This window comes from Pyrgilauda ruficollis, unplaced genomic scaffold, assembly GCF_017590135.1.
Source record: "Pyrgilauda ruficollis isolate IOZ18807 unplaced genomic scaffold, ASM1759013v1 scaffold80, whole genome shotgun sequence".
Lineage (NCBI taxonomy): Eukaryota > Metazoa > Chordata > Aves > Passeriformes > Passeridae > Pyrgilauda > Pyrgilauda ruficollis.
The window spans coordinates 1,407,404-1,431,630 of NW_024529933.1; the positions used below are offsets into that span (position 1 = coordinate 1,407,404).

General features: G+C 39.0%; 1 protein-coding gene across 2 annotated transcripts in view; it reads left to right on the forward strand.

The window, feature by feature from the left end:
* Window positions 1–1,195: 1,195 nt before the first annotated feature.
* Window positions 1,196–24,227, forward strand: part of DGKI (diacylglycerol kinase iota) — a 99,463-nt gene continuing 76,431 nt past the window's right edge. For both annotated transcript variants that reach the window (XM_041487495.1, XM_041487497.1), the window contains exons 1-12: window positions 1,196–1,303; window positions 7,115–7,201; window positions 8,395–8,490; window positions 10,318–10,400; window positions 11,732–11,792; window positions 14,791–14,904; window positions 15,421–15,558; window positions 16,683–16,761; window positions 20,717–20,772; window positions 21,649–21,711; window positions 21,941–22,014; window positions 23,282–23,393. In XM_041487495.1, the coding sequence (XP_041343429.1) occupies window positions 1,211–1,303; window positions 7,115–7,201; window positions 8,395–8,490; window positions 10,318–10,400; window positions 11,732–11,792; window positions 14,791–14,904; window positions 15,421–15,558; window positions 16,683–16,761; window positions 20,717–20,772; window positions 21,649–21,711; window positions 21,941–22,014; window positions 23,282–23,393 (1,056 nt within the window). In that variant the 5' untranslated portion in view covers window positions 1,196–1,210. The remainder of the gene's footprint in view (window positions 1,304–7,114; window positions 7,202–8,394; window positions 8,491–10,317; window positions 10,401–11,731; window positions 11,793–14,790; window positions 14,905–15,420; window positions 15,559–16,682; window positions 16,762–20,716; window positions 20,773–21,648; window positions 21,712–21,940; window positions 22,015–23,281; window positions 23,394–24,227) is intronic.

Genomic DNA, 24,227 nt, shown 5'->3' on the forward strand with positions numbered 1-24,227 from the left:
CCCAATTGTCTTTTCCAGCCTTAGAATTTACAGCAAAGTCATATTGCATTCTACAGAATGAAACTCCTCTCTAGGAGAGTAAAAGTGCATTTTCTGGTTGGGATGGGTTTTTCTTGCCTTAAAAATGCAAAGAAATAATTTATTTTAATTGTGAGATCTGAATCAAGTCATACTGGATTTTTTTGGAGCTTACTGGAAAGATTTTAATCTGAGTGAGTTTAATAAAATTATAAACTTAATTACTTCATTTCCCTGTCATAACATTCCCAGAGAGACATTGTTAATTTTGTTCTGTTGTAAAACAAAGGTAATTCTGCTCTGTAGTAAAAAAGGAAAATTCAAATTCTTGTTTGTGTTTAGAACAAACAAGGCTGCAATGACAGAACACTTTGTTCAACAGAAAATCTGAAACTTTCAAGTCTGTAGAAATCCATAAAAAATTAAAATAGACATTTCTTCCCTATTTCTTCCATTGTTTTTAACTACAAAAAAAATTTAAGGAAAAGTGAAAAATGTGCAGAAATCCTTTTAAAAGAATTTTGTGAATATGCTCCAGTGGAAGAACCTTCTCCGTTACCTCCTGTAATTGTTTTATACCTCAAAATCTGCTAGCCTAGCACACTTACCTGGCTAGAGTGAGATATATAGATATATATAGAGATATTTACAGAGATATATACAGAGATATATATTTTCTTATAGTGAAGAAGAATTTAATGCCTTTTCCCCCCCCCCCGGTTGTTCTAGGGCTTTCAGCAGAAATTCTCCTTCCATAGTAAAGAAATTGTGGCCATCAGTTGTTCCTGGTGCAAGCTGGCGGTAAGTGGAAAACACTTCAGGAGACTGGGTTTAACTAGGAGTGATTGTGGGGGTTTTTTATTTGTTGGTTCAATGCTTTGGTTTGTCTTGGTGTTTTTTTTTTTTTTTTTTTTTTTTTTTTTTTTTTTTTTTTTTTTTTTTTTTTTTTTTTTTAAAAAAAAATGGTTTTGGGAAATAATTTTTTTTTCCTAAGAAGACATGGCTTAGGAAGATAATCTTTAGCTACATGTCCTAAATCTCCATACACTGAAGAACTTGAAGATGAAGGAGTTGGGAATATTGCTCCAGTTTTTGTACTGTCACTCTCTTCTTCTTCTCCAGACTTCCCCTTTGTCTTTCTTGACTCTACTCTTTCTCTCTCTTCCAGTTTCATAACAAAGTCACCTGTTTCATGCTACATCACATTGAGGAGCCATGTTCCCTGGGGGCTCATGCTGCTGTCATTGTGCCTCCCACCTGGATCATTAAGGTGAAGAAACCTCAGGTAACTGCATGCCGTCTGTTTCTGAAGCTGTCTGGCTGTGCAGGGCCTGTCTGGCTGTGCAGGGCCAGCCTGGCTTCTCTGCTTGGTCCTCCTTCACCAAGGCATGCTTGTTCAACCCTGCCTCTATCCCTCAAAACCAGCATACATCCATGGTGGCTATGAACCTGTATCCTCCTTCCCCTCCATCAAGTCCTTCAGTGAATTTCCCTGTTTGGGATGATCAGCAACAAACATGACTCGTTCTGAGCTAATTCAGCTCAGAGTTGTTCCTGTAACTGTGAGTTCAGCAAGCATACTGCAAGACATCCCCTGTGTGGTAGGCAGTCAAGCATGTTTCATTAAATAGAGCTGAGCAAATACAGGGAAAAACTTCACATTCACTTGAACTGCATTAAAAATTGGCTGTGTCTGGACTGGCATCCCTCTGAATTTGCCTTTAATGGACATGCAAAGAATCAGAACTTACTTGCACCAGTGCTTGTTCAGTCAGCAGTAAACAAACCCACACGCTCATTGTTGCACATAACAGGCACTGGAATTCAAAGCTTTTGTGATGGATGTGGTAGGTCTTGGAGAGGGTAATTCACTGCTGAACACAACAGGGAAAAAAAGTATCCAAAAGAGAGTTGGCCAGAAATTAAAAGGGGGCTCACATCATGCTAGAATAATTTTTTCTTTGAAAGCCTGTTTTTACTCCAACTTGAGCTGAAAGAAACAAACACTGAACATATCAGGGAGCCAGAAATGCTGGTTAATTTTTTTATTTCAGAATAATATTCTTTATTTCAGCCCATCCTTGGGAAGTGACCTGGGCTTTTTGACTCTGCCTCCTGGCTGTCAAGAAGAAGCTAAGAAGTTCAGGCTGTAGCCAAGGCACTAAGACAAAAGTAGTCCATGAAACCAGAAAAAGGCCTAAATTGTGACACTGCCTTTAGTTCTAGTTTAGGGATGTGACAGATTTGGGCATGAGTAGGAAGCTGGTTGTTAAAGACAAGGGGCAGAGGAAATACATGGATAGAGTTACCAAAAAATCACCAAAGAAGCTTCTGTTTCTCCTTTAGGTCAAGAGAGAGCATTGCAATATTCCTAGCCACCTCCACTCTGAGAAAAAAAGGTTTTTTCGCCATTTTTAGATTTTCCCCACACTCTTTCCTCTGTTTTACTCAGTCTCCTCCAGAGAAATACTTTTTTCTCTTTTGTTGAGGAATGTTTGAGTCCTTGGCAGGGACTTAATATCCTTGGCTAATTTTCAGCAACTGTGTGTATTTGACAGATGTATCCATGTTTGACCTTACTAAAAAAAGATTTTCTTCAATTATTTAAATTTTTATTTTACTTAATTTTTATTAAAAAAGGAAAAAAAAAAAAAAACCAACAAACCACCAAACAAAAAAACCCAATAAACCCTGATGTGTAATTTTCTTTTGATTTGGTTTTTGCCCAAAGTAGGGTATATCTTCCTTATAATATTTGTAGAGAATTTCCTTTCTTGTCCATTTTTAAAAAACTTTAAATTAAAAAATTAGTCGAATCTAGATAATTATAATTTATGGAAAAAATATTTTTTAAATAAAGTCTTAAAATGTTAAGCCAAAAGAAAGTAGCTGTTAGCTTTGTGTGCCTAAGTCATGAGCACAGAGAAAGTACTTGATTATTAACTTGCAATCACATCTCTAATCCTTGAAATTCATGGTCAGTAGCATGCAAAACCTTATCTTGAGTACCTGGAGCATTAAATAGATCAAAATTGTATTTAACACAGACAATGGGTGCATTTCCATGAGGCTTCCTAATAACTCCTGTTGGAGTTATGGGTAATGCATCCTTATTACTTTAGAATATAGTGATGCATCTTTTGAATGTGTTTTCAGATTTTTTGGCAGAAGTCTAGTTTTCTTATTTATTGTTTTCTTAGGAAATATTTTTCCTCCCCTGCTGTTTCTGGCCAGCTGTACTTCTATTATTATGATCCTCTTCACCCTATAGAAATGTTTGGTAAACACTATGAATTATTCACATCACTTGATCCAGAGAGTACAAACACAATGTTTAGAAATTGTTGTAATTTCAATTAAAAAAAAGAATGTGTAACCAACACAATGTGTTTTTCACATATTTCACAGTCAGAATAAATATCGCTAGAAGCTTTTTGGGTGTAAAATATTTCCTCAGCTCTAATTAACTACTTACATTGGTCACAGACAACTCCTAAACTAAATTCCCCATTCATATAAGATTGATTTTAGTGGTGCCTGCATCCTGTTTGTTTGTGGTTTCCTTGAAGTAAATAAGATGGCGTTTTGTAGCAAAACCTTGCTCTGTTTTACAATTTTTTATTTTTTGACTGCCACAAAAATGGTTTTCCATGCTTATTTTGTACAACGTGGGTCACCACCTTTCAAATATTAGGCTTGCATGAAGACCATACTCTGTGTCTTGTTACCAAAAATGTTGGGCTAGTGAAGCATCATGGTGTAATTGGTTAAGAACAAATTTATGCTGACATCTATGGTCTAAATGGGGAGCTTTTGCTTCTTATAAGCTGATTTAAAGATGAAGAATATTCAGAATGGTTCAACCATGGCAGCCCTGTGTGTAATGACCCCCCTACATGAATGGAAAACTCCAAAACCTCTTCCATCTTATCTGTAATGTGAGCTACTTCTGTAACTTTTCTACTGATTTCCAGTATTTCTGTATTGTTGGCAGTGCTTTGATACCAGCTCTGTTTTCCTGGGGTTCAAAACAATTCCATCTCCTAGTTTGTGAAGCAGGTCTCCCTTGTTGACTGGTGGTATTTCGTTATAGGTGAGGTTTGATAGGCAAGGTGATGTTAGCTCTGGCAGTGAACTTGCTATATGCTTGTGTTGTGGGAGAAAAGTAGATGATAAGGAGGATCTGACTGATGGATTTACTGATTTAGTCTGTCTTCTGTTTGGGAAGACAAAGGCAGTAACTGTAAAATTCTAAGGTTTTTCTGTTCAAGGTGAATAAATTGGTGTTTTCTTCTCCTCCTTTGAGGACTGTGAACTAGTTCTAGTGAATACTTACATTTCTGGGCTTATTTCCATATTTCCTCAATTGCTGAGTGCAGCTGGCTTGTCTGATAGTGGTTTGGGAACAACCAGAAGATGGTCGAGATTGACCTTCCCAGATGCTGTTTGTTGTTAGAGTAATTTGAAAATCAGTATGCTAAAAGCCTTTGAAAACTGCGGATGAAATGTTGTAAAGGAAAAGGTTGAAAGGTTTCATAGGATTTGTCTGAGGTAGTCTATGGCCTTCACACCATCCCACACCATACAAGAAGGACTCCAATTACTCTCTTCATCTACCTAAGCTTTCTGAGAGCTATACTGACCATTCAATAATATGAAAAATCTCTTTTTGAAGATGGACAAACTGATATCCACAAAGGAGAGGTTTCCTCTCTAGAGGGAAGTTAGAATTTACTTATTGTGCCCATTTAAAGCTATGCTTTGCTATCAGATAGCTTGCTAAATAACAGTTTGTTTACAAACTTTCTGTGAACAAGGTATGATTTATCCATTTCTTCACTTCAGTGTGCAAAGACTGCTGATACTCTGCTGCATGTTTTCAGAAAACCCCTGCTTATGTCTAAGCAGCTTTCTGTGGTTCATCTGCTACGGGCACAAGGTTGCAATTACTTCAGCAAAGCTTCAGGTTCTGTTAATACTATAGGTGTAGGCATGTTTGAAAAAAAAAAAAAAAGAGGTGAAATAGCATTGTAGAGATGCAGCATTTAGTTCCTTTTTAAGGATGGAAATGAAAACGGTTTTACTGTGAATGGAAACTTAGCCTTAAACTGTTTCTTTAATATAGCTGTATGCCTTTTCCCACCCCACTGTTAGGTACATTATAGTGGGATTTAATGACAACTACATTTAAGCATTCTTTAAGTTATTCTTTTATAATTATTCAGGGTTTTACTGAGATGTCTTTGGCATGCATGTGAGCTTTCAGCACACTGCTAACAAGAGTGTGCATAGACAAGATCTCCTCGCTGACCTGTGTTAAGGGAGAATCCTTCAGGGAATGCCTGAGGAGCTGGGCTAAGGCCCCCATGGGAGACAGCTTTGAATGTAATGCCCCCATAACTTTCTGTTGGCATCAAGATTTTGCCTGCAGTCAATGTGACTACTGAGGTAGGGCAGCACAAGACCGTGTGGATGGGATTGCTGATGCACTTGGTAGTCAGTGCAGTCTTTATGGTTTATCATGCTTTCAAGATCACTTTGTATCAGCGTAGGGAAGACTGTGAACTTAAGAACACTTCTTTAGGTAGTTTCTCAAAATATGGCCAAAAAGGGCAAATTTCTGAAATTGGTCTATAGAGCTGTCTTGTCTTCAGTATTTTCAGTAAGCAATAAGGCATGACAATTTAACTTAGGACCTTGTGCTCTATGGCAGGCTTCTCTTGGTCTGTGTGATAGAGGGCAATGCCTTTAGGTATTTCAGTTAGATAGCTGTTAGTTTTTCTTCTCAGGGATGTGGAGCGTTAACTTGTGCATCTGGCATGTCATACTCAAGTCTTGAAATTCTAAAAGTGGTTGATGTGTATTAAACAAAACTTAGTAGCTATTCCTCTTAATGATGGATAGTGAGCAGGATTAAAACATCACTTTTTACAGATTTGATGATCTCTGCTTGTTTAGTGGTACACATCTGATCAAGGTCAGGACAGAAAAGAACTTTCAGATGAGCTGAGTGAATCTTGCTTTCCCTCTTATATCCAGGAAAAAAAAAAATCAATGAACTTTGTTCTAATTCCTCATGCTACTTTATTTCCTGGTGATGGTTAGACTAGAAGTTGAAATACTGCAAAAATATTTGGAGTATTTCCCATAAGACAAAATTTCAATTATGGAAATGGTTAGGATTTCCTGTGGGTATAACTTCAATTAGTGAATTAAAATAAATTTTAAAAACCCCCCCAAATTTCCCCTTTTTACGGTTCTTATCACACCAGAACACCTTTTTGTTCCATGTCATAGAGCAGACTGTCATCTGCCTGGAGAATAGCCTTAATGTAAGTTCTACTTTAATAGGTTCTGCAGAAATACAAGCACTTGTACATTTTCCTACGTAGTTAAGTGATATTATTATTTAAAAACAAACAAAAAAATCAGCCAACAAACACCTTCTCCACTTAAATCCTTAAAAATAAGCAATTCAGTTTGTTCCTTAGCAGATGATTGCACAAGTTTCTTGATAGGCTGGAAATGACTCTATGGTGCCAGCATCATATGCCATGGTGGCCTACTTTATGTTGAGTCATAATGGTTGCCAGAGCTAAAACTTTTTGTTTTCTTTCCTTTAAAAAAAAAAAAAAAAGCAAACAAAAAAACCTGAAAAATATCTTATTTATCATGTTTTTTTATTACATCTTTATGCAGGTGGTCTCCATACCAGGAGACGAGCCTGATTGGGCAGGAGACTGGAGCCCCGAAGGGGAAATGGGCGTCTCCTACCCCTTTTGGGAGGGTTGGCAGGTACAACATGTGGTGTTATGTGAGTCTATGGGAGCATCTGATCTTTTTTCCCCCCTCACAGCGTGGGAAAGTTTCCGGTTCCAAAGCACCAGTCTGGTCTCCGTGTGTGGCTTTCTCCATAAACGGTGGTGTGGAAGTGTAAAGCATGCAGCGCATGTAATTTAAATCTCGAGCATGTGCCAGATACTCTTATCATTCTCCAAGTGGACATGCATGGAAGAGCTTCGTAAAGGGGCTCTGTCTGGGCCTGTCTTCTAAATTTTGTTTCGCTTTTCATGTATTCTTTTTCCTTTCGATGTAGAACTCCTTAAAGACTTCAACAAGGCGAAAGAAGAGAACATCCTTTAAAAGAAAAGCCAGCAAAAGAGGAAATGAAGTAGGTACTCAAGTGCTTTGGAAATCATGCTCCTTTTGTTTAAATGTCTAAACACAGACTTAAAAGTTTTTTGGGCTTTTTTTCCCCTTTATTTCACTGGAATGTCTAATGCATTTTTCCCCTGGGAAATTCCATGATATTGAATTTGTTGTTAGAAGAGATAAAACTCATATGAAAAGTTTTATTTTCTGAGTTGATTTTTTTCAAGAAACGATGTACCATGCTCCAGAAGGACCAGCACCCTAAAGAAAGTGTGTTCCCTTTGGATGTAAGAGATTTAGCTCACACCCTTTTTTTCCACTAAGGAGAACAGGGATGTGAAACTGGGGTTGTGAAACCCATGGTAAGTGCACTGATGCAAGGCTGTGGTCTGATCTGATCCGTTTTTGTATGTCTTCTTCAGGGGATCTCATATTAAAATTGGACCACAGAGAGAGACAGCAGTTTATTGATCTATTGGTGTATTTACTATGTGCCTATAGAAGAACTTGCTTCCATGTCCTTCCTAGTGGATTAATTATCTAGCCAAGTAGTCTCATGAGAGAGGTGGAGGGAGACTCACCCCTGCATAGACAGGGCTCTCTGGTTCAAGTTCTTTCTTTCATGGTGGGAGAACTGCAGACCAGAAACTGGAATCTGTGTCTCTGAAAGCCCAGGACAGTGCCCTCATTACTGGGTTCTAGGGTGTCCTGCAGGGGCTAAGGAGTAGGGAGGCAAATAATTTTCCCAAGGATGTTGGATCTGTGGCATTTGTTTAGAGGTGGGAAGGTGGTAAGGCCAAGAATTTGAGAGCAGATTATCTGCAAATAAGTGCTTATGCTACTTGTCTGTTAGATGGAATTCATGGAAAAAATAACTTATCTCATTCTATTTTACTTTGAAAAAACTGTTTGTATTAGAAATAACACTGTCTCTGACACATTATTAGTGTTGTGTGAATAATTGTGGGGAATAGGGTCAGAAATAACCTCAAAAGAATTTTGAAATAATTGTAAGCTACCCTGAAATGATATTTTCCCCCTCTTATTTTATTCTGTTGTCTCAGCTGGATAAATTGCTCTCAACTGGGCACCACATTGACATGGCTGTACTATTTCCAGTACCTGAGGTAGTTTTGTCAGAGCTAGGTTGGGTCTTCTGTGTGTTCTATGCCACAGAAACTTACATCCTTTGCATTGAAGCTGTTTATTGCTTCTGTTTCTCAGGATAACAAAGGCCGGCCTTTTGTGATAAAACCTATCTCCTCTCCTCTCATGAAACCACTGCTGGTTTTTGTCAATCCAAAAAGTGGAGGGAATCAGGTAAGAGTATCAGCTGGGTCTGGATTGTGAAGTTTAAGTTTAACAGCAGGGTTTCTGCAAATGACTCTATTTCTTGGCCAGTCAGATAGAAAGGACTCTATGCCTGAAGAAACCTGAAGACCTTCCTTAGAAGAGGTCCTTGCTGTGGAATGGCCTTTCTACTTCAGTAGAGTTGGATGACTGGAATGGATATTTGAGTATTTGAGTGGTTGTACTCCTATCTTCAGGTTCTTGAAAGGAATCTAAAACGATACTTTGGAATTTTTCAGAAGATTTAATCTTTTCACAAAGAATTTAGGTTTCCAGTGAAGATTTTAGACTTTATCCAAAAAGTGGTTTAGCTTTGCTAGGAAAGGCTTGTTGAAATTTCTCAATGAGAAATGACATATCCCTATGGCATCTAAAAAAATCATCAGTGGTCTTGTACTGTACCACAGAGACCAAGCTGCAGTGGCTAAAATGCAGCAGATTTCTTACTTAGGATTCTTGGAATGAATGAATACTTACCCAAGTGAATATTTTCCTGGTTCTGCCACTTTTTGAATATCAAAGAATCGGAGTGCCTTTCAATAAACAGGGCCTTGTAATAGGAAAGATTGGTGTAAGATACAGCAAAGGCCTATAGGGCATGGAGAGTAGTATAGGCACTGCTCATTTTCTCCTCTGTTAGAATTACAGAGGATATCAAATGAAACTGTTTAGACTGATTCAAACAAAAGGAAAAAGCTGGTTCTTCTCTCAGTTTGCAGTTCAGTGAAAAACTCCTTGAATGTGGTGGATGCTAAACACATCTGGAGGAGATATTACACAGGCTGGAGCAGATATTTGGAAGTGAAAAACTGTGATGTCCTGTACCTCCCTCTGGTTCAAGAGTTCTATGAACTGCACACAACTTAGACTGAAAGAATATCTATGGCACACATCACATTTATTTTCTGTCTTCTTATACCTTTTCCTAGGTACTATGACTGCTATTCTTGGTTCGTCAGGGAAGGTGTCAGGCAGAAGAGCCATCCCTAGGAAGGGAGATCTATGGAAAATTCCTGATGTGTACCCTCAGGCCATGTCTGAAAGGCATTCTTGAATTAGAGTACAAGCTCAGCCCATAGAGTTCTTAGCTCTCTGCTACTAGTAAGAGATCCTGTTACTTTGTGTCTGGGCAGAACGTTGAAGGAAGGGATTTGAGTGGGAATATGAACCTTAGAGTTTGAGAAAACAGAAATTATACCTTTAGGTGGTGGGCTGGCCACACTACATAAAGTGAGGGACCATTGGGACAGTTGTACCCCACAAAGTCCTTGACTCCTGCTTCATTAGATGGTAGAGGTTACAATGATGAATGATCATTGTGGTGATAGTGGAGGCCACTGTCATTGCTTGGGCATTGAGCAGCACACTGTTCAATGCTGGAGATGGTGGAGACTTTGGCTACAACCTTGTTCAACTTCTTGCTGTCATGGATAGCTGAGAGTGAGGTGGGATAACTGAGGTTTCTTCTTGTTGCAGGTGATGAGAAGCAGGAGAACAGGTTGCTGTGGGAGATGAGCCCACAGTTGATCTGACCCCAATTGCCTGTTCTTACAGACCATTAGTGATCTGTGTTGTTGAAATTGGTCTATATGCCTGCATGTGCACCTCGTCCTGGATTGCTATTCTAGAGCAGTCATTTGCTATGCCACTTTCTAGTTTGTCTTCTTGTTTTGTGTTGGCTTTATAAAGCACAGAAAAAAAGAAAAGTGGTTGAGATACAGTGAATAATGCACACTATTTCAAATAATCGTTAAACTGCTCATAACTTCCCTTCCTTTGATTTTTCTCTCTTGCCAGGGCACCAAGGTTCTCCAAATGTTTATGTGGTATTTGAATCCACGACAGGTCTTTGATCTCTCTCAGGAAGGGCCAAGAGATGCGTAAGTAGTGGAGTCTTCATTGCTGTGCAGCGTATTTCTGGTCTGGTCAGGAAAACAGGAAAAGACCCAGCCTGGCTGGATTAGTGACTGTATGAGGTTTACATATCCAGGTTATGGTAGCAAGGGGAAGGGCTGCAGTGGGGGCTTTTGTGAGAAGAGGTCAGGAGCTGTCCCTCTGTCCAGACAGAGGCAGGTCCAGATGGCTCCAAGGCTCACTGAGGATCCCAATGCCTACCATTCCCTAATGAATGAGAATTCCAGTGGGGTGAGGCTGCCTCCAGACTGCCACACAACAGCACTGTGCAACTGTCCCTGCTCACTGACTAACTAACTCAGCTTAGCCAGACAGTATTGAAGAGCAAACCTCTTCCAAGGGAGAGAGTATCTCTCTTTAAAGGGCTGATTTTTGCTGCCAAGCGCTGAGAAACCATCCTTCTGTGGTACTTGACATGGGGATACTGGCTTTTCTTAACCATCTGTTCAGAACTGCTTTCACATTTTGTAAATATGTTTTGTATGTTTTTGTAAATAATATTGCTATAAATATTTTATAGTAATAATGCAAAATCAAATATTTGCCTGTAGAAGAGCAGTCCAAGTGTTTCCTATTCAAGGCACCCAAGCTTTTTATTTGCCTGCGGAAGCACCTGCACTGCTGTTCTCTTACAGCAGTGTTTAGAAGCTTTAAGTTAAACATACATTTTTCAGAGCTGTGTAATGGGGAAAAGGAGGGTTAGTTCCTCTAGTCACTCAGCTCTCTACATGTGAATGTCCCCACCTTCATTAGCAAATATTTCATGATGACATTGTATGAAGGGTGCAACTGAAGGAGCAGGACTTCAAAGGGTGCTTTTTTTGAACTCTCCTGTTGATACTTAGATCACATATCCAGAGAAAGAACTCCATTACATATTCTTGCCTTCTGTGGTGTTAAAATACAGTCACTCGTTGAAGAAGCTGTCACATTATACAAGACTCAGAAATGGTAGCTCAAAAAGTCAAGATGAAGAACACTAAATATTGTTTTAAAACCTCAGTTTAAATTTGTTTGCTTTAGGGTAAGAGAAAAATGAAAGATTTTGACCTCCCTAGAGGGAATATGAAAATCTGGGAAGATGCTAAACTGATCAAACACTTGCCTAACATGGAGGAAGGCCTCATTTCACATCCTAGTGGTTTCTCATTTCTACCTCTACTCATATTTTTAGTAATGAATATTTGAAAATGCTATAAGTGGTAGTTACACTGTCACTCAGCAAAATGCATTAAAAATGTCTACATTACTGTTCTTACATTTTTCTCCTTTTTCCCCCCTTTTCCTCCCTGGGCAGGCTGGAGCTGTACAGAAAAGTGCCGAACCTGCGGATCCTGGCATGTGGTGGGGATGGGACGGTAGGTGGCAGGGATATGGTAGTGCCATGGTCTTTGGCCAAATGATTAAACTCCTCACAATGGTGGGTTTCCCACCTCACCCTGCCTGCAGAGGCACAGAGAGACAACATATCTTACACTTGTGAAAACTAATATTTGTTTTTCAATTTTCTGTGTGGTCTGGCCTGTGAAGATATGAGGCCAGATGCTCATGTCCAAAACCCTCTTTCCTTTATGCATAAAGATTTTGTACAGGTTAAAAGGAATAAACACTAACTTTGCTGGTCTCCTCTCACTATGTACATTAGATCTGAGGGTTAACTTAGTGTCTGGGAGCCATTATGTCTTAGTTTCTGCTCCCTCCTGCTAGACCCTGGCAGATCCAGGTTCAGTACTTTTCTTTACAACACAATTTCTGTGCTCCTGGGTAAGTGAATGGGGTCAGGTCTTAAAAGGATTTATGCACCTTCATTTGGAGAAAAACTCTGCAGCTCATGGTCTGAAGGTCATGAGTGGTAATGGAGTTATTATAACTGCATTCTCTTTCCAGTACTTCAAAATATTTTAAATCTCAGTCTGTGCCACTGAGTGCTAATACAGTTGAAAAATTGACCTTTAATCTCTAGGGGCTCAGTTCCTCAACATGCATTTGATGGCAATTTTAGCAGTAAGTAGGGTAATGAAAATGCATTACTACTCACAAGATGCAGTGACTGGACAGAGCATATCTATGTAGATCTTTAGGGCATGGAGAGGTGGTTGTTTTATTTTGTAGAGAGCTTAATCCCCTCACAAAATTCACTTCGGCTTGAACTTTTTTTGGGTTCTTTTAAAACCCCAGGTGTAGGGATATTAATATCAATGTTTCCCCTGCAAGAATGAAGAAAAAAAATCAGTGATAAGAGCACTGCCTTGCTGGTATATGTGACAGCAAGACATGACTGTTACTGAATGATGAACTTAAGAAACATGAAAGGCAGTCCTTTAGCTGGAGACATCAGCTGAGAAGAAGTATTTCCATCTGTTTCTTTTCCATCTGAGGAAGGGGGGAAAAAGATTATTATTAAGATATTAAAAGAGAAAAGAATACAGCTACATTGAGTTGGACCATCCTATTTCCCTTTGCTGAACTGTGCGAGAGGTGGCAGCACCTTCTCATTAGTATGAGCAGCACTCCACTTCTACCTCTGCTGCTGCTCAGTTTGAAACAAATTAATATCTAGTTATTCCCAAAGCCATTATATCTAGAAATGAAAAATCTGGCTCAAATGGACTTAATGAATTTGCAACGAGACCAGATGTTACCTCTCATTACTGAGGTGAATCAGAACTTTATAGTAACTTTTCCATTGTCACTTCAGGGCAGAAGTGGAAAGCTTTGCTTTCAAAGCAGTCAGGAGCTTTCTGTTTACAAGGAAATGGTAGTATGTGTCATCTGGATTGTGCAAATAATGTACAAGGTTTAGAAGTGACCTCAAGTTAAATAGCAATGTAGTGCTTATAAATTGAAATTTGTTCATCAGTGAAAAGCATTTACAAAAGTGGTAGGTATTTTGATGTTTCCTGTATCAGTGGGAGGCTGAAGCACAGATGTGTGGATTAAGTCAGTGGTAATGACAAATGACCAACTTCTTTAAGAAGTCCTGGCCCTACTGATGTTATCTTGAATTTTTATTCTGTCTCCTGTTATCAATGCAGAAGTATAGATATTTTGAAAAAGAGAGGTTTACTTACCTCTGAAAATCCCTTTAAAGACCTCAGTATTTTTGGTGACATCCAAGGTCATGAGAGCTGTAAGTACTTGAAATGGCTGTTGTCAGACAATGAACTCAAGTAGGGGATTGCATCCCAGATGAATGCTTTAATAATTGGACAATTGGTTATGATAAATAGCTGTCTGATAAATGCCATTTGTGCAAAATTAAATTTATTTTGAAGAGACTTGGAGGAAGAAATACCCTAGAATACTAAATAGCATGGTGGTTTCTGTATTTATCAGACCACCTCCTCTGCAGTTCTTCAAACTCCAGCTATTTTTCCTGATGGCCGTGTTATGCTGGGTGCCTTTTGTGAAGCTACCCTGGTTTGGATTGAGAATATCTTTGAAATCACAGTAATATTATTGGAGCAAGAAAAATTCAATCCAGCTGTAGTCAGGATTTAGGTTTTCTGTCCTATTTAAAATCTCATATTTGCAGTAGAAACTGCATCTTTGAAGGCCAGCAACAGGAAAAAAATCTTCTGTTAATTTTTATTAATTCTTTATGTAAAAATGCAGCACAGGTTCTTCACTTTTTTTTCAAAGTGACAAGTAGTTTAAGGAAGGGTCCTTTGTTTTTGCAGCAAGAATTTCAGTCACCAAAAGTTTGATAACATCTTTAGCAACAATTCTTTCTTCCCTTTGAAAATTACCATTTAATGAAAACAAAATAGTTTACAGTAATTTGTTCCTTCTGGCTAGATTTCTATTTGAAAGCTTTATGTAGTCCAGAAGAAAGATAGAATAAATAGCTCTCTGAAATAACTAATAGCTTAGGATAGAAAAGAGACAGATTCACTGTTCCAATCCAAAGTCTCCAACCCTGAGCTGTAGTCTGCCTTTCAGTCTAGTCTTTTATTATTTTATTAGGTGCATATGTGTGTATATGTGTGTATATCTGTATATTGTATATATATATAGATATGATGCCTTGTACTGAGTGAAATAATTCAGCACAAAGGTCTCTTCTATGGGAGAGGGAGACTTGTGAACAAGTTCATGCTTGGCAGGACAAGTTCTGAGACACCATGCTGCTTTAATGTGTCTCTCATTTTCTTTCATAGCTGTTTGTCAAAGGTTGAGTTTCTTTTGACATAATGGTAATTAAAAAAAAAAATACCTTGAATTGTCCATATTATTCTTCATTCATTTTTAGATTTCTTTTACTTGATCTTCTCTGTAAAAAAGAATATGATATGATCAAAATATGTATTTTCCCTATAATATTCCTTAAGGTTCTCCTAATTTTTCTTTTTATAGGTGGGCTGGATCCTGTCCATCCTTGATGAGCTGCAACTCAGCCCCCCACCTCCTGTGGCTGTCCTTCCACTTGGCACTGGGAATGACCTTGCCCGCACCCTCAACTGGGGTGGGGTAAGGACTGGCTGGGGTACCTTTATGTGGGGGTTCTCAGCTTGCTGCTCAGATTTAGTTGTGTGGGGTGGAATTTCCTTTTGGCTAAAATAGCAGGCAGGGCTGTGTCCAAGGTCAGTTTCACTCTGGCAGAACGGTTTGCTTCAATCTGCAGTCTGGGATTTTGAATTACTTATGTTGTTGTTGCAATAAAAATGTACGTAGATGTATCTGGTATTTCAGGCCAAGTAACAAGAACAGTAAACAGGCTTCTAATTTAAGCATAATTTAAACTTTCTCTTTGTTTATCCTTTACTACAGCTCTGGGCTTATTCCAGGAAGGGCAGATATTTGAATTCCTCTCCTTATGGCCTTTGCCTGCCGTAGACTTGTGCACCTCAATAACTTATTAAAATGCTTGATCAAAAATTTATCGAGGGTTTTAGGCATGTGTGAAAGGAGGGAAGTCTGTAGGTAATTGGTAACTTGATTTCTTTTCATTACCCATGGCTGACACTCTGGTCACTCTGGTGTCAGGGTTACACAGATGAGCCAGTGTCTAAGATCCTGTGCCATGTAGAAGATGGAACCATTGTCCAGCTGGACCGTTGGAATCTCCAGGTTGAGCGCAACCCTGATTTGCCCCAGGATGAGCTGGAGGACGGGGCACGTAAGGTTAGAGCCTGCTTTTTCCCATGGAAACTACAGAATGCTTATGAACCACTTTGGGTTACACTTTAAGCAGCATGGATGGGGAGTTCTGCAACTTTTAAATTTTCTATTTGCATCTCTCCCTTTGATTCTTTTCATGTGTCAGTGATTCCAGAGTTGTTTGAAACACCTTGGCATTGAACATTTATGTCAAAGATTAAATCCTGGAAAAAAGTCCCTAGCATTTTATCAGAAAGGTCATTGTTGCTTTTCTCTAGTTGCAGGAAAACTGCCATCCATTCCCCAATTAGACAAAACTAAAAACTGGATGCAAAATTTAATTCCTTAGGATTTTGCTAATGGATACCAGCTGTTTCCTACTTTACAGTAAGGTGTGGGGTATTTTTGTATTTAACTTCTTTCTGTGTGGGTCTCCATGTAATCTCCACTAGTGTATCTTGGTTGTTGAAGAATGGGAAAATTTTTGCAAGGAAATTTCATGGTAATTTATCATTTGGACTGGAGATGTTGAAAATACTACAAAACTAAAAAAACTTCCCGATTCTGTGAACCATTTTCTTCTTCTCAGTGATAATTTCCAGCTTATCTATTGGATGCTACAGTTGCCTCTCTACAGCCCCGCTGGGTGTGTGAAACAATGAAGAGGCCAGATGTGTGCCTGCCTGCCTCATGCATCCTCAACAGGATTAGGGCTTTTTCTCTGGGACTTGGCTTGCTCCTGGTTATATATGGAGTGAGAAGAGCACAGCTGGAGCTTCATTTGCCATGCTGAGCTTGAAGAGCTAGCAAAACCTTTGAAAACCTTTTTGTTGGTGATATGTTAAGTGGTGCAGCCTTATGGGAAATCTAAATGACAACATAAGGAACCCTTTGATGTGTTAACAAAGACACACATATGATCATAAAGCACTGTAAGTCTATTCGTGTTCTTTGGGCTCTTGTATCCAATCATTTTCCACAAGCCATTACCAACCCTCAGAGCAACCTTCTGCTTACATTTCCCTGATATGTTCCACTTTGTTCTTAGTAGGTTTCCATGATGAGCCAAGTTTAAATAGTTAAAACCTGGTGTGTTGAGAAATGTTCCATTCACATTGTTTTAATGTCTCTTTATTATCTAATTACAGCTTCCCCTAAATGTCTTCAATAATTACTTCAGTCTTGGATTTGATGCACATGTTACGCTGGAGTTCCATGAATCCAGAGGTAATAAGAACATTTTATTTCCTTAGTCTTGTGGATGGGCAGTCATTTTATTAATTAGAAATAGAGTTAGATTTAACATCTGTTCTTATAATTCAGAAGTAAAGTTGGAACATAAAACCTTAAGATACATACAAGAAGAAAAATGATTGTGTTGTGAGTTTCCAAGGGACTTCATGATTAAGAAATGAAAAAAGTACTAAGAAGACTGTAATATACTGCAGGAAAAAGGCTGAGAGGGAAGCTTTACAAAGTGTTAGATCTTGTAAAGGAGATAATATATGTCAGGTGTGAGTGTGGAAGTGGAGGGAAGAGAAGAGCCACAAGACTGGAAGTGGCAGGAATATAATTGTGTTATTGAACAGAACAGCTGTTACCTATGGATCAGTATACCATACCCTGGACTTGGTACAGACACAGAGTTCTTTATGCAAGTTAAAGGGTTTAATGTCCACAGAAGTGTCAGGAATTTGAGCAGTTGTAGCACTTTGTCTGTCTCCTTGCCAGTGGCAATTATGCCACCCTGAACAGACTGACATGTGGCTTAAGGACTGATATCTACAGCTTTGAACTGATATGAACAGCTCTACTTATATGGTTTAGGCAGGTGTGCTTGTAGAAACAAACTTTGCTCAAGTGTATGCCTTCAGCTTTTGGTCATTACAGCTTCCTATGCAGGTATTTTTTTCTGAAACAGTCTTCCTCATAGTCACTGTCATACTATCAGAGTGTCATTTCAAGATGAAAAGATAGCACTCTAATGCCAGACTAAATAAAGAGCAGGATACATGATGGAATGAGCTAATGCATATTTTATGATGTTTAAGACTGCTTCAGGCTTTAGGAATAATAATGAGGGGCCACAAAAGGGCATAGGAATGAAATTATGACAGCTGTATGAATTTTTCTATGAGTGCATGTCACTTTGCATTGCTAATGTGACTGTGAATATACCATATAGATTAAATGCATGGCTACTTTCTCATTTAATGGAGGCATTATTTAATAATGAAGTCATGGAGCCCTATAAAGGATGAATGTTATTCCAGACATGCCAGGGTTTTAAAAATTTACATGGGTGAAAAAGCACTTGGCAGAGCAAGCTGTGTGTCTGAGTATGTATGGCCAGGAAAGCTTCTGTAGCACAAGTCTTCGCTGCTGATGTCATCCTTGTCTTCTCAAATGTTAAAATATATGAAGTGAATTCTATGTATTTTAGAAGAAGAAATCTTGTAGGAAAGCCTTGAAGGTGTTGCTGGTGTGTGGGTTGTATTGTTTTTCATGTGGAGTTGGGGTTGTTCTGCCTAGAGAGGAAAAGGTTCCTGGGAGCACTTATTATAGCCTTTCAGTACTTGAAGGGGATTTATAAGAAAAATGGGTCCTGTTTCAATAGGACAAGGGATAATGGCTCTAAGCAAAAATAGTGTAAATTTGGATTAGATATAAGGAAATAGTTTTTAACAATGAGGGTGGTAAAACACTGGCACAGGTTGCCCAGAGAAGTGGTGGGTGCCCCATCCCTGGAAACATTCGAAGCTGGATTGAATGAGGCTCTGAGCAACCTGATCTGTGAAGATCAGGTGAAGATGTCCCTGCCCATTGCAGGGAGTTGGGCTAGATGGGCTTTAAAGGCTCCTTCCAGCCCAAGGGATCCTGTGGCTTGGCAAATTAAGCAATGCGAAGCAGATTATGATTTTATATACCACAGATGATAATCCAGAGAAATTCTTAGCAATGGTAGCCAAGTGTTAAGTACTTTCACAACTACAGCATTCGTGCTCTTGAGGTAATTGGCCGCATACATTTGCTTATTTGGAACTATTGTAATCACATATAGTATTTAAAAAAATAATATCATGCCTGAAAACCAAAATAAGATAAATTGATATGAGCTCTCAGCCAATGGGACACTTTAAGCAGTAGATATTGGTCAGCTGTTATATTTAGAATAAGCAGTGATTGCAGTGTCTCAGAGGAACCTATATATTAATGTGGCCTTTTCCATGGCAACCTCTACACTTTTCTTGTGACTAATCAGATTGAGACTTGAGGGTTGGATCCAAGTCTGATGCATTTAGCTTTGCTTTTTTGGGAAGTGTTCTGGGCACTGTCTCTTTCCAACTTCCTCCACTGTTATCCCTATGCTTTGGTAGAGCATGGAAGATGCAATTTACTTTATCCCTGCTGACATGCTGTTTGATCTCTCAGCTGTGCAGGACTGTTCATCTGCAGGAAACTTCCCCACTGCACACAGATGGAGTATAACACATTCCATTTTTCTATTTCTGAGATGGTTTAGGAATGGTGAGGGTGGAGTGAGCCTTGGATATGCACTCAATAATTTACTTCTAATCAACTTAAGGCTCTATTTTACATCACAGAATCCTTTCTCCCTACCCGTGCTCGTCTGTGTTGGCAGAAGTAGGACTAGTAGGTAGAGGGACTGCTGAGTCCCTGACATCAGAAAGGTTCCTTTTCCTGTTCTAAACTGGGTCTTTAGTTAGGGGGAGTATTTGTCATAAGATCCATGTAAGGTCCTGTGCTGTGGTGCCTGCTGTCTGGAGCCATTGGGGATACTCACATGAGAGAATGTGCAGCACAGGCACTAAGCCTCCAGAAGCCTTCTGCTGCTTAGCATGGGGTGTTGAGACTCTCTGCAAAGAGCTGTGAGCTCAATAAGTGAGATGAGATTGACTTATGCAGTTAAATTCATTGTTTGAAGTAGAAGTGGCCCTGACTGATTTTGAGTCACCTGTGACACAGCAACAGACAGAGTAACTGAGCCAACAAGCAAATCAGAAACCTCAAACAGCTCATTCTTGCAAAATGGAGCCAAATTTTGTGAAATGTAGTGGCTTTCAAGAGACCTGGAAGTATTGTTTTAAGTGGTCATTTGAGAGGTAATTTGGATGTGTCCACACTAATTTGATGCTTTAGCCAGAAGGACTGCCTTGGTAGTTTGATGTTTTCACTAGAGAATCAATGAGCCAGGGTGAGTAGTTGGCACTAACACTGAACACAGGGTAAGAAAAGCTGCTTCTGGAATCTCTAGATGCCACAAACAAGGAAAGCAATTTCCAAGGAGGCTCAAGAATGAACTGTATTCTGGGAAATGTGCCTTATATTTGGAGATTAAGGGAACTCCATTTAGCTTATTGGAAAGAAGGTTAAGAGGCTATTTAATCACTGCCTATAAGTATTTACTCGAGGAGAAGATATTTGATAGTTGAAGGCTCTTTAGTCTGACAGGGAAGTATAACAAGATTTAGCAGCTGGCAGCTGAAGACTGAAAATTTCAAGATTGGAAACCGCCACATTTACATTAACAGTGAGAATAATTAACCATTAGAGCTACATTACTACTAGACTTAAAATTCTCCATCTCTTTTAGTCTAATCAAAATGAAACGGGTTTCTAAATAGGTTTTAGAGTAACCAATTCTCTTTTTCCTTTTTTTTTTTTTTAATTTTTCTGCAGAAATCTTTGGGTAAAAATGCCTATTCCTTAGTAACTCTTTAACACATCAGAATTTAGGGGCTATTTAATCTTGTAATTTACTAATGGTTTACTCCTGGTTCAAAACATGGGTTATTGTTTCATGAATTTCTAATAATTCTTACACATTTGTTCTCCATTGTTAGAAACAGAAGTATTAAAATTCTATTCTATCATAAGATGAATAGTCTGAGAGGTGTTAAATTAACTGATTAAATTCTTGTTACCTCTTTGCTCTATTTCCAATCTCTACAAGAAAAAGGAAGGATTCAATATCAGTGTTTGAAATCTGATAGTAGAGAAAGGCACAGATGGGGGACTCACACGGAAAACATATTTATGGTAATATTTTCTATGAGTGATACACTGAAAGCACTGTAGTGCTGGCAAGGAATGTGAAGGTATAATGAAGTCTACTTGTTTTATTAGGGTGTTCATACTTTTATTTTTCATCCTTTCACAGAAGCAAATCCAGAGAAATTCAACAGCCGATTTAGAAATAAAATGTTTTATGCTGGGGTAAGTAGGGATTTGTCTTACAGAATGATGTTAACTTAGTTGCTTGAATGTCTTCTTAATTACCTTCCCCCTCACTTTCTCACATCAGGAGCTCATGCCAGTTTATTCTGCCTGTCACAATTTCAAGTGCACTCATGCTGTTTCTGGCAGTGCCACACACAGGTGTCTGTAGAAAAGAGCCTGTGGTACTCTTATTATGCAGAGCTGGGCAGGTGAGAAAAGTGCCATTCCTTTGGACACAGTCCTGGTCATATCTTGGTCCCTCTGCTTCTGGCTCATAAGTTTCTCAAGGCACTGCTCTGCTTCTTTCAGGGCTTCAGAACTGCACTGATACTGACTTTCTTAGAGAAATTCCCAACTTTTTTGCCTTCATCTTTGTAGCTTTGAGGAGCAGTCTTGGTTGTAGGGTGGTGGTGAGTGCAGGACACAAATCAGATATTTGGAGTGATTAATGGCAGGTGAATATGCACATATAATTACCCATATAATGCCTCCTGTGCATTCAGGAGGCAAATGGACAACACTTCATTCTAAAGCCATTAAGAATAAACACTAGTTTGATGATGAACGACATATAATGTATTTCTAGATGAAAACACCCATGTCCCTTAAATATGGAAACAAGTTTGTAAGCAAGAATTTGTGCTTAATGGCTCAGGATACCATTGAACTTGGGGGTCCAAGGACTTTTTTTCAATTAAGCTCCCAAAAGCAGAAGTATCAAAATTTAAAACAATAAAATCAAATAAAAGTCTTCTGAGAGAGTAAGTTTGACCAAAGGAGGGCATTTTGGTAATTAGCTCTGTGGAGGGATAAGAACTGAGGAAAAAGAAAGAGTGGAAGTGCTGACAATTCCTTCACTGATTTCTGTTGCAGGCAGCCTTTACAGACTTTCTGCAAAGAAGCTCAAGAGATTTATCCAAACATGTTAAAGTTGTGGTGAGTATAAGAAATTGTGTCATAATATTGTGGGAAGGGGGTGGATGTGGAGGTTTGGAGAGAGAGTGAGGTAAGAGTTTAATGGCTCTGTTACTTTTCAGTTTTGAGCATGACATTTACAACACATTCCAAGGGAAGTCTTGGGAAAGTTGTTACAAAGCAGCAACACTTCTCTTGTCTGTGGCTCCATTCAGCAATTTCTCTGTGCTCTGTCACTTTGGCTTTGTAGTGTGATGGTACAGACCTGACTCCAAAGATCCAGGAGCTGAAGTTCCAGTGTATAGTGTTTTTAAACATACCCAGGTAAGCTCAAGACACATTCTTGAAGTTATGCAAGAAAAATAACAGTAGTTTTCAAAAGACACCTAACAGTTTTCCTATGCTGGGTGAATGTACAGGAAGCATTTTCTCACCTCACTGAGAGCTGGCTCCTTATAATGCTGTTAATGAGCTATGCAGAATGGCATCAGAGTTCAGGGTGCAGCAAAACCATTCCTTAGAAAGTTGAATATCCTGATACAATAGAAATGCTTAACAAACACACTTTGAAAAGCTGTGCATCTAACCTGCAAATAAGTTATTAAAGGGAGAGATATCTGGTCTTGTGCTTAATTAGAGTCCAAGTGTGGAAAAAATGGAAAGGGGGAGGAGGGGGCAGAAATGGAGAGAGGGGAAGGATAAATATTTTAGCAGTTAAGGAATATCAAACTGCTGAAAGCAGTCAGTTTTTAACATGTTACAAGGTGTCCTTAATAAAAATAAAGCTGATTTATCAAAAGTTGTTGGTATCCTGTTCTCTAGAACAGTAGTCTCCAAACTTAATTTGATTGTGCATTTCTGTCAGTAAAAAGCTTTTAAGCACCACCTCAATATATGTATATTTATAAATTATATACATGTACCTCTATTCTAGTATTACAAGCAATATGTATGTTTTTAATGTTTACTTTCTTATTGAAAGTAAAAGTAATAGTTTTCTTCATACACTCTAATTGTCTTGTCCGTTGTGGATTTTTCTTGCATGCACCCCACTTTGGAGACCATTGCTTTAGACAACCTCCTTCTTTGCTCCACAAGCAGTACCAAGCACTTAATCTTTTGAGTCCTGCACTGCAAGCTAAGCTTTGAAGAGGTGACTTGTTGTCACCTCTTCAAAGTTCCCACTTCTATCCCTTTCAGATCACTTTTACATCTATTCTTTGATGGTAGAGAGGTGCCACAGCTGTATCTGTTTCTGCTTCTTATGTCTCCCTGTCTCCTCAAAGTACGCAACATTTTGCATTCCCTGTGCTGAGCTAGCAGGGAGAGGGGAAAGAGGGGCAAAACAGCTTTATGACTCAAGAGCTTACAGCAGGAATCAAAGCAAATAGGGAGTGCTGCTACTCTATGACCTGTTTCGTGATGTTTCCCCATTTTCCTCTCAGAGAGGAACCTGATAAAGTTTATGGTGAGTACATCTGAGGGTGTTGTATCATCCTGGGAACAAAAAGAACAGGCTAAAAGGTTACTAGGCAGGACCCATCAGGGCAAGCTGCTTTCTCCAACTGGCTCTCCAAACCTCTCTCTGTAGGTATTGTGCTGGCACAATGCCCTGGGGGAACCCTGGTGACCACAGAGACTTTGAGCCCCAGCGTCACGATGATGGCTACATCGAAGTCATCGGGTTCACCATGGCCTCGCTGGTGAGTACAGGGGGTGCTACCAGGCTGGGAGAGCTCTGTGGGCAACACTGCAGAGTGCAAAATACTCCTTGTTACTGAAAACCAGATGTGTTTCCCCATAGATAAGGCCAAAGCGTGCTCTGCTGTTAAACGGCAGAGCCAAATAGTTATTTTCTAACAAGAGAAGTATTATTTAATAATAAAAAGTATTACTTGCAAAATATGGCTGATTTGCATGTGCAGTGCTCTGAAGTTAAATGGCAAGATTATTACAGTAAGAGCAGTATGATAGGAGCATGAAATCATGATTTTGCTGTGGCAATGTTCTATGATCAAATAAACACTCCTTTCTCTCTTTGGCTTTTGTATTTCATTCTATGGTATTAAAGTATGTTTTTAAGTATAGATGGTATATAAATATGAAATATGATATAAACTTATATGGATATATAGTTTCTGTACGCTCACAAAAAGTCTTGTGAAACTTTAGTAATAGCTGTGGAAGACTTTATTAATATTTCTTGTGTGAATTTTATCTCTCCTTTTTATTCTGCTAGAAAAAGGAAATTCAACCAACAATTTTGATTTGTCAGTGCACTTTCTTCCAATGCCATCTTTAAAGTGAACTAAAACTGAGATACCATAAATACCCTGGTGTCCTGCTATGGCAGTGGCCAAACACTGTGACAGTGTCTTCAGGGGGTGGTTAAATGCAGCCAGAGTTGGCAATCTCCATGCTAGCACCAGTCTACCTAAGGCACTGAAGCTTGGGCTTAGTGTGCCCAGCAGAAGGCTCACAACTGGACGTGCTGGCAAGTTTCTATAGCTCACACTTAGCTCCATACCTGTAGGCCT